Source organism: Myotis davidii, unplaced genomic scaffold (genome assembly GCF_000327345.1).
Source record: "Myotis davidii unplaced genomic scaffold, ASM32734v1 scaffold197, whole genome shotgun sequence".
In the NCBI taxonomy this organism is placed as follows: Eukaryota; Metazoa; Chordata; class Mammalia; order Chiroptera; family Vespertilionidae; genus Myotis; species Myotis davidii.
The window spans coordinates 4,482,572-4,492,552 of NW_006291549.1; the positions used below are offsets into that span (position 1 = coordinate 4,482,572).

Genomic DNA, 9,981 nt, shown 5'->3' on the forward strand with positions numbered 1-9,981 from the left:
CGTGTCATCCAGAAGAACATCTGGTCTAATTAGCATATTATGCTTTTATTATTATAGATAGATTATATAAGAGATTACTTAAGGATAATTAGAGAAAATACAGTAACAAACCAGGTATCATTCCAGTTGGTGGTTTTGTCTCTTACTTTAATGCCTGGATCTTTTGGACAGCAATCAGATCTAATTTGGAATTTTCTGCCTTTGATCTTATTTTAGACTACCATTTCAAAATCTGTGAGTAAAGCATCATATGATATAACTGAAAAGGAACTCAATTGAAAAGGGATTTGATTATATTTGATGTATTTCATTAAATTGCAACTGGTGAGATCATCAGAATTCATAGTCACCTAAATTTGCTCAGCACTTTGACTATAGATCTTAAAATTCCTGGGGCATGATCCAGTAATGTGGACTGGGCTTGTCATGCCTCATGCTATTGATGGTCCAGGGAAACACTGGGTTAGAATTCGGGAAACCTTTCTTCTCACCTGAGCTTTGGAAGTCCAGGTATTCAGTTCTGCTCTAACCTATCATTTAGAGGTCCAATTTCTTCCATCTTGTTTATTCAACAACTAGAAATCACAATGGAAAGTTTTCAAAACTAATGAGCAAGCATAAGAAAATAGTAATTTCTAATATCACATTCTCAAAGAGGTTATAAGTCATCATTAAATTAGGCTGAGAGTAATTTAATGATGTCCCTCAGCCTGACCTATGCCCTCTTGCAGTCCAGGAGCCCTTAGGGATGTCCGACTGATGGCTTAGGCCCGCTTGGGGAGCGGGCCTAAGCCATCAGTCGGACATCCTTAGTGCTGCCGCGGAGATGGGAGAGACTCCCGCCACCACTGCTGCACTTGCCAGTTGTGAGCCTGGCTTCTGGCTGAGCGGTGCTCCTCATGGGAGCGCACTGACCACCAGGGGGCAGCTCCTTTGTTGAGCGTCTGCCCCCTGGTGGTCAGTGCATGTCATAGCGACCGTTCCACTGTTCAGTCGATTTACATATTAGCCTTTTAGTATATAGGATGTCCTCGAGCAGCAATTTCAACCTTTTTCATCTCATGGCACACATAATTACTAAAATTCTGTGGCACACCCAAAAATAGATTTTTTTTGCTGATTTGACAAAAAAATTAGGTATATTTTTTGTTCATTCACACCAGACAGCTATTGTGTTGGCTGTTGTCATTTTTTAAATTTGACAATCTAAAGAAAAAAGAGGTCAATGCCCTGACTAAGTAGTCAGGTATTGCATGTTTTAAAAATTCTTGCTGCTTACCAGTTGAAAATTGCTGTCCTAGTGCACTGTCTTCATGCACATGATTGAATCTGAGTTGTTGCCAAGACCTGGTTTGGGTTGGGAAGAGAGTAGAGGAAGCACTCTGGAGCCTCGAAGCAGCACCTTACCTCTGTTCCAACGCCTCTGGAGAGAACTTGGTTACAGGCCATACCTCACCTTACTTGAGTCTAGGAATTATAGTGAAGAAGGAGAGCACAGATGTTGAAGTTAGTGGTCTCTGCCTTATCTATGTAGTTCCCGGTTTCTCTGATTATAACATGCTGACCCAGTAGCTCTGTCACCCACTTAGTTGCCCTCTGCCTTGGCTTGCTTTTGAAATTACTGCTAACATAAAGATATTTTCTACTCTCAGCCTAATGTAACGATGACTTAGTGACCTCTTTGGGAAGGTAATGATTAGAAATTACTATTTTCTTACACTTGCTCATTAGTTTTGAAAATTTCCCATTGCGATTTCCCCATGATTTTGTCATTTTAATGAATCATGCACTATGAGGGCTCTGTTTGTCTTGTCCTATTAATTTGAGAATATAGCTGACAGTTGTATTTTGAAGCTTTGAAGCAAGAGTTCAGGCTCAGCTTGAGTTTCTTCTAACAGGTATCAGGATTTAATACAGGGTGATGAAACAGAACTACCTGCCAGACCATGGGTGGGCAAACTTTTTGACTCGAGGGCCACAATGGGTTCTTAAACTGGACCGGAGGGCCGGAACAAAAGCATGGATGGAGTGTTTGTGTGAACTAATATAAATTCAAAGTAAACATCATTACATAAAAGGGTATGGTCTTTTTTTATTTTTTTAGTTTTATTCATTTCAAACGGGCCGTAGTTTGCCCACGGCTGTGCCAGACCCTTGAGAGGATGTGTAGAAATACTTAGGGACCAAGAACTGGTAGTTGAGAAACTAAGCAGGTGGAAGAATAAGGAAGATATAAATATCTCAAGGTGAGCATTTAAAAAATATAGACAGGTGTTTTTTCTTTTTTCTTTTTTTAAAGGGGCAGGACAAAGCAACTAGGAGTATACAGAACATACCCCTGCACCACAACCTTGATAAACTTATAAAATCAGCTCAAATTTATTGACTATGCCCATTAGCTTTTCTATAAGCCATTTAAAAAAATGTAGTAAAAAAGAAAAAAATGTCAAAATATATGTTTAAAATCCTCAGATTTATGGTTCCATAGCTTACTTTGTGGGAGGAAGAAACTAAATAAATGCATAACTAATAATTGGAATAGTTGATACAATTAGAAAGAAAAAAAGTCCTAGATTTTGTGTTTCAAATGCAGAGTCCCATTAATGTGGATGGAGCATGTATTTTCATCAGCCTGCTGATGACATTGCTCATGTAAACCAACTTCAAGAATGTGCTCTCTATAGTCCTACATTGCTGCTCTGAGCTCTTCCTATATAGAATTTTGGTAGACAGGAGGGTCAAAGTCAACTTTTTCTCACCAATAGACAACGCACCCCCACCCCACCCCAGCCAACTACCTTGCATAATTTCTTTGCTGCCTCCCATAGCACTTGTCAATATTACTAGATAGATTTTTCTCCTGTGTTTTAGATTGTGGTCTTCATTTGAAGTTTGACACTAAATACGTTTTTTGATATACAGTTGTATACTGTTTGTTGTATCCTAGAAAAACTATTGAAAAAGTTGAAAACCTAAAGTGCTTTCTCTCACTGCTATTCCTTTATTACTTCTAGGATGCAATTGATAGTTTTACTTTCTTGAAGTGTTCTTATGGGGCTGAAAAGCCTTGACAGGTAGGATAATTGCTGAAGTTAAACAAATGCTTTGATTCATTTGAAACTTAAGACCTCATTAAAAATTCTCTTTCTAATTTAGATTTAGACAGACCAAAAAAAAAAAAGGCAGACTGACAGGTTACTGATAAATCTTTGAAAATCAAACACTCTATTTTTGTATCATGGTTTATGGAGTATGTTGGGACTAGTTTCCTTTTAGTAAAGAATGCCATGGAAAGAAGAAATTGTGTGTGTTTTAATGTACATAGTGCCCAAAGGAAGTTGAGATTAAAATGAAGTAGGACACTTACTACACTGCCAATGCTAAAGCAAGCATATGTTTTTTTTTTTAATTCCCTGAGAGAATATGATATTTTGATACCTCAAAAGGCCAAGTGGTTGTGATTAACCTTGAAATATAAGTCTTTAGTAGATGAAAGACACATACAATTTATAGACCAAGGGCAGCAAATCAAGGATGATATCAAATCATATTCCTGCTTGGGGAGTAGTTTTGAGAATGCTTACTGACCATTTGGTAGATACATTTACTACAGATTTAAAAATGTATTCATTCTCTAAAGTGTCACATCGAAATAAGGACTATCTTTTGTAAGCTGAGGTATTTGCCATCTATACTTAGGTAATTTTAAAAAATACATTTTTATTTATTTCAGAGAAAGGAAAGGAGAGAGAGAAACATCAGTGATGAGAGAGAATCATTGATTGACTGCCTCCTGCTCACCCCCTACTGGGGATTGAGCCTGCCACCCGGGCCTATGGCCTGAACTGGGAATCGAACCGTGATCTCCTGGTTCATGGGTCAATGTCAACCACTGAGGAACACCAGCCGGGTACATAGGAAATAAGTAGAGCCTAATTTTGATAAAAACAGTACTATTTTACTCCATTGACCTACCTTTTGGAGACAGTCATTTTTCTGGAGGGTTTGGCCTCTTCACTGCCACAATCTATTAGCCTAACCAGCTGCTCATCTGGTCCCCAAAGCATTTTGGAATTCCCCCATTCTAGATCTGGATCAGAGGGTAAAACTCCACATTTCGTTTCTTTAGTTCTATCACTGTTGACATTTGGGTAAGTCTATTCTGTGATACCCTGATAACCATCTGCTTCTCTGGATAATGTACAGCCTACTTTCTATTGAATTAGCTGAGATCATCAGAAAACTACACTAGGACCCTATGAGCTAGGCTCTTTTGCTGAATTACCTGTTATGTAATACGCATGGCTTTATCCAGGGATTTTTAAAAAAAGAAGTAACATGAAATTCCCTATTATGTAATTAAGAAAATTGCTTATTAAATGGCATTCTGTATTCCATATATAAAGTCTAATATGAGGAATTTCCTCCAGAGTTTGGGGACATGAAAAAGTTTGTTTTCTTTGATAAAGGGTACTTGCCCAACTTTTAGATAATAAAAGATGTGTAATTTACCTTATTTATATATTTACCTGAGGCTGGAGGCACAGGGGCAAATTTGAATGTTAATTGTTGCAATTAAATTAACAAATTTTATAAATTAAATAGGCATTATGTAAACCAGGAATTAGTTAACTATGACCTCCCCCAGCCCCCCCAGACACACCCGGTGCCTTCTATTCTTATAAATAAAGTTTTATTGGAGCACAGCCATGGTCTATGGCTGCTTTCCTGCTACAGTGGCAGACTTCAGCAGTTGCTATTTGACCCTTTACAGAAAAATCCTAACAATCCTAATGTAAGTAGTCACATGATGGCATGGGTCAGACCAAATGCACTAGCACTGAAGGAATATAAACCAAGGCAATTACTATAATATGTGGCTACTTGGGAATGTCTTAACAGAGAAGCTGTGCTACAAAAGGCATTTCATCTTTAAATAGTGGGAACATAGAAGGGCATTTTACTTTATTATTTTTTAATCCTCACCCTAGGATATTTTTTCCATTTATTTTCAGAGAAAGTGAATGGGAGGCAGGAGAGGCAGGAGGTGGGGAGAGAGGGAGAGAAACATCAATATAAGAGATGTATTAACTGGTCGCCTTCTGCATGCACCTTGACCAAAGCGGGGCATTGAACCTGCAACAAGGGTACGTGCCCTAGACCAGGAATTGAACATTTAACCCTTTGGTCTGCGGGCCGATACTCTAACCACTGAGAAAAAATGGCCAGGGATAGGAGGGCTTTTATGTGGGAGAGAGCACATTTTGAGCATGTGGGATTATTTTGAAAATGGTTTTTGCCCAGTTGGAATTGGACAGCAGTGACAATGCAGTTGAATAGGTGAGATGATTGTTGCAGAGCTTAAAAACTAGGAATCAAAATTTGCATTTAATCTGACAGGCTTTTGGAAACTGTCTTAAATCTTCAAGGGAATTGATGTGATGGAAATAGCATCCTGGGACAATGATCTGACAGCAGTGTATGGGATGAACTCAAGCAAGACTAAGCAGTTACTGAAGTAAGCCTCGCGTGAGGAACTCCGATGATGGGGATGGAAATGGAGAGGGAAAGCAGCCTCCGAGAAGCTGGAAAGAATGAGGTTGACTTTGGGACTGACTGGATTTAGAGAATGGTGGGAGGGATATTGTGAGAGGAGAATTGGGAAAAGCTGAAACGTGAACAGTTTTTTTTAAAGAAAATATGTGTTTTGATTTTGACATCTCCAATTTCTGGTGTTTTAGAGCCTTATAAGAGAGAGTAGGGGAATGTTTGGAGATACAACTAGATGAAGGCTCTGGGAGAGTTTACATAAAGGAAGAGAGCGCAAGGCCAGAGCCTTGGGGGTGCCTTCAGGAATCGGAGAGGACAGAGGAATAGGAGGAGCTGGTAGAGCAGTGTGTCCCAGGAAAGGCTGGCTGTATAGACCTGTGGCTGGCAAACTGCGGCTCGAGAGCCACAAGCGGCTCTTTGGCTCCTTGAGTGTGGCTCTTCCTAAGCCTTAAGAGTACTCTAATTAAGTTAATAACAATGTACCTACCTATATAGTTTAAGTTTAAAAAATTTGGCTCTCAAAAGAGATTTCAGCCCTAACCGGTTTGGCTCAGTGGATAGAGCATCAGCCTGCGGACTCAAGGGTCCCAGGTTCGATTCCGGTCAAGGGCATGTACCTGGGTTGCGGGCACATCCCCAGTAGGGAGTGTGCAGGAGGCAGCTGATCGATGTTTCTCTCTCATCGATGTTTCTAACTTTCTATCCCTCTCCCTTCCTCTCTGTAAAAAAATCAATAAAAAATATATTAAAAAAAAAAGAAATTTCAATCGTTGTACTGTTGATATTTGGCTCTGTTGACGAATGAGTTTGCCAACCACTGGTGTTAACAGGAATTTCTAGGGAAAAAAAAAAGGTGCCATGATCAGATAAGTTTGGGAAACTCGGGGTTAAAGTTAATCAAACTCCTTGCTTTAGAACCTCTCAGATTATTTAATGACATGCACTATTATTTAGATCTCTCTCTCAAATTATAGATTCATATATACAACTTTCTGCCTGGCACCTCCCCTTGGCTTTCTGTTAGGTCTCTAAAACTTACCTGTTTCAGGTGGAATCTTGGTCTTCCCCAACAAAACTTGTTTCCCATCTCAGTTGATGGCAACAGCATATTTTCCTTTTGTAAAAAATGCTGTGGTAAGTAACGTATAAATTGTTTTGTTTCATGTGTAAAATGCCCAAAAGAAATGAGATTAAAAATAAAGTTGCTCAGATCGAAAACTTTGGAGTCACCTTTGGCCTCTTTTCCCTCCTCTACTGTCATCTCATTCTTTAGCAACCACAGTTGGCTCTGTCTTCAAAGATATCCCTAATCGGACCACTTCTCACCTCAGGTGATTTGGTTAAAATCTCACCCTCTTTTGTGTGCAGTAGTTTCTTGCTTCCCTCAGGATACATGCAGCAGTCCGTCCAGGAGCCCTCAAGGCCTGGAAGGACTGGCTTCTCATTGGCTCTTTGGTTACCATTTTCTTCCTCCTCCATTCTGTGCCCGATCCACCTCTGCTCTTTCTGGAACAGGTCTTAAGCATTTCATTAGCTTAGGGCTTTTGTACTCACTGTTTTCTGTTCCTGTGACACTTTCCACAAGTATGTGTATGCCTAACAACTCCAAATGCCACCCTCTCTAGAAAAGACAGCCATATTTAAAATAGCGTGCCCTCCTCGCATCTCTCATTCCCTTTACTCTATCTACTTTACTACTTTTTTTCCCCATAGCACTTACCACCTTTTACCATGTTATATTTCATTTATCTTTTTTTTTTAATTTACTGTCTGCCTCTTCCTGCTAGACTGTGAGCTCCAGAGTGTCGGGATTTTTGTCTATGTTATTTATTGAGGTAACTTAAACATTTAGAACAGTTTCTGATTCACAGTAGGCACCTAATAAGCGTTTGTTAAGTGAGTGATCGAATCTTCAAGATGGCAAAATATGTCCCTACACACTCCTTTTTTCTCCCTGTGGAGATCTCTTTATTGTGGGTTTCCCAAGGACATACTTTGGAAAATTCTGCTGTGATGTCTTATGGAATTCAAAAGAGAAGCAAATTTCAAGAAAGGTCAGATTAGTGCAACTGGAAAGTTGCGATTTTGACCTGCCTCAGCTAAAGAGTACATTTACACAGGGAGCATCATTTGCCGTCATAGAACCAGTGTCAGTGCTGTGAAATAGCAAATTCAAGGAGTAAAGCTGGACCTAGGTGTTGAAGAAGGAAGCTAGGATAAACTATTCATTCAGGGAGGTTAACTTTGAAAGAAACGGAGGAAAGTAGTTTGCCTTCAATGTTGAGATCAGGAGAGCTTGGTTTTGCAGCCTATTATTTTTAAAAGCAACCTAGAGTACTGAAGTGACATACATTTTTTGAAAGGTATAGGTAATAAATGGGAGGCCTAAAGCATCCATTTTTTAAGATAGTGTAATTTGGTGGGTTCAGTGCTGCATGGGAATTGGATAAGTTTGGGTTCTTAGGAAATCCTCTTACTAGTTGTGTGTCTTTGATTTATCACCTGCCCTCCTTCATCCTTTTGCATATTGTTTGAGACCCCAGTAGGAATGAGAGGTGCGATGTAAATATTAAAAATTGGTGCTTAATTGCTTGCTGGTTCCTCTTTTAGAAGACAAGCAATCTGTTTTGATGTGTGTTGCTAGGTCATTTCTCTACTCCCTGAAAACAGCTCACCCAGGCTTTACACTTGTTGGATTAATGCTTAAATGAAAGCTTTGTTCCCAAGCAAAGCATAGTTTAAACAATTTTTGAAAGTTTGACTATTTCTCCCTGAGAAGTTTTGATCAAGAAAAAAATTAATTTCTATTTCAAACATGTTATTGAATTTTTTAAATCATGTTATTAGGCTAGAACTTTTGGATTTTGGGGACAGGGGCAGGGGTGGGGCGGAGGTTCTATAGTGTGAATTCCTCCGTTTCTGAATTAGTTCTAATGGGAAACACCAAGAGCTTTGGACGTTTGAGTTTATCAGCGGTGGCATTCGAGGACTGAAGAGGTCAACAGTGAAGTGTATGGCAAGGATTACTCAGCAGAGCCCTCTGCTTTATTTCCGTTGATGGCTTTGGGATGAATTACTTTAATGTTATTTGAGGAGTAATTGGTTTGAACTCCTTTTCCAGATTAACAAATATTCTTTTGTTTTGGTTACAGAATCTGCATACATATATGTCAGAGAAGCAGAAATGTCAGATGATATCAGGAAAAGGTTTGAATTTCCAAATTCTCTTATCCAAACACAGGTAATTTAATTAATTAATTAATTAATTTGATTTATTTATTTATGCTTTGTGGTAACAAGTGAACTTTTTTGGTAGATTGTTAATTTAACTTTATATTTTTAACATTGAATATTTTTTCTATATTAGAGGTATCATTTTATTAAACAACTTTTATTTGAGTTAATTTGAAAATTTATACTTGACAAGAAAGTAAATATTTGAAGTTGACCAATTGCAGCTTCTATTTATGTCATACTTAGAAATAATAAAACCTTGATTAACCCCTCGAGTATGTACTTTTTGCTCTATAAGTAATTATTGGGAATAGAAATAAATGGTTATGCCTCTCCAGATATATGCATTTATAGAGTATGTGAGACTAATATCTTAAAATGTATATTCTACCTCTATACAAATGTAAGAAAAATAGATTTTTATAATAATGACAGTAAGTAAACTATCCTGGATTAAAAAACTTCAATCTATAAACTCTAACTCAGGCAGGAGATTATAATTTATTTTAAAGAGCTTTTCAATTATTAGGGTTAAACCAAAGATGGCTTTCTGGTTAGCTTTCAGCTAGCTAGAAGCATTGTGGGTAATCAAGGCATCATAATAGCGTACTGTCTTTTCTTGTGAGAGTAAAGATAACAGAACGGCAGAAGCCTGCCTGAACACTTAACCACTGACAGCATCTTGGCCACTTTCAACGGTTACCTTTGGAGATGCCTGCTGTGGGAATTGACTTAGCTGGGTAGTGGGGAACCCTTCCATGAGGAGAAGAACACTCCTTATGCAAGATTCCCTTCTGCCTGACTGGGTTGGGGTCTTATCCTGCACAGCACAGGTTCTTACCATGAAGAAGAAATGAAGATTTGGAGAATACTGGCCTCAATTTTTTTTTTTTCTGGCCTGGAGTCCCTTCATTAGCGTGGATAATCAAGAAAGGCCTATGTGTGTTACTGTTAAATTGAGTGAAAAGTGTACATATATATGTACATATAAAAGTGTACATATATATGTACATATATACTTTTTGTAGGACGTCTTTTTAAACTATTCTGTTATGCAACAATGTAGGCTGATATATTCTTGGATTTTGTATTTTAAAATCAATTTAGTCTATATACTCTAATTTTAACGCCTGTGAAATTGGGTTGCATCTAGTAATTGATGGCGGTAGTCATCATACAGTTGGTATCACCTGTGCC

At 38.4% G+C, this 9,981-nt stretch overlaps 1 protein-coding gene across 2 annotated transcripts in view; it reads left to right on the forward strand.

The window, feature by feature from the left end:
* Nucleotides 1–9,981, forward strand: part of FOCAD (focadhesin) — a 280,601-nt gene that overhangs the window by 25,010 nt on the left and 245,610 nt on the right. For both annotated transcript variants that reach the window (XM_006764937.2, XM_015564735.1), the window contains exon 2: nucleotides 8,703–8,791. In XM_006764937.2, coding sequence (XP_006765000.1) covers nucleotides 8,735–8,791 — 57 coding nt within the window. In that variant the 5' untranslated portion in view covers nucleotides 8,703–8,734. The remainder of the gene's footprint in view (nucleotides 1–8,702; nucleotides 8,792–9,981) is intronic.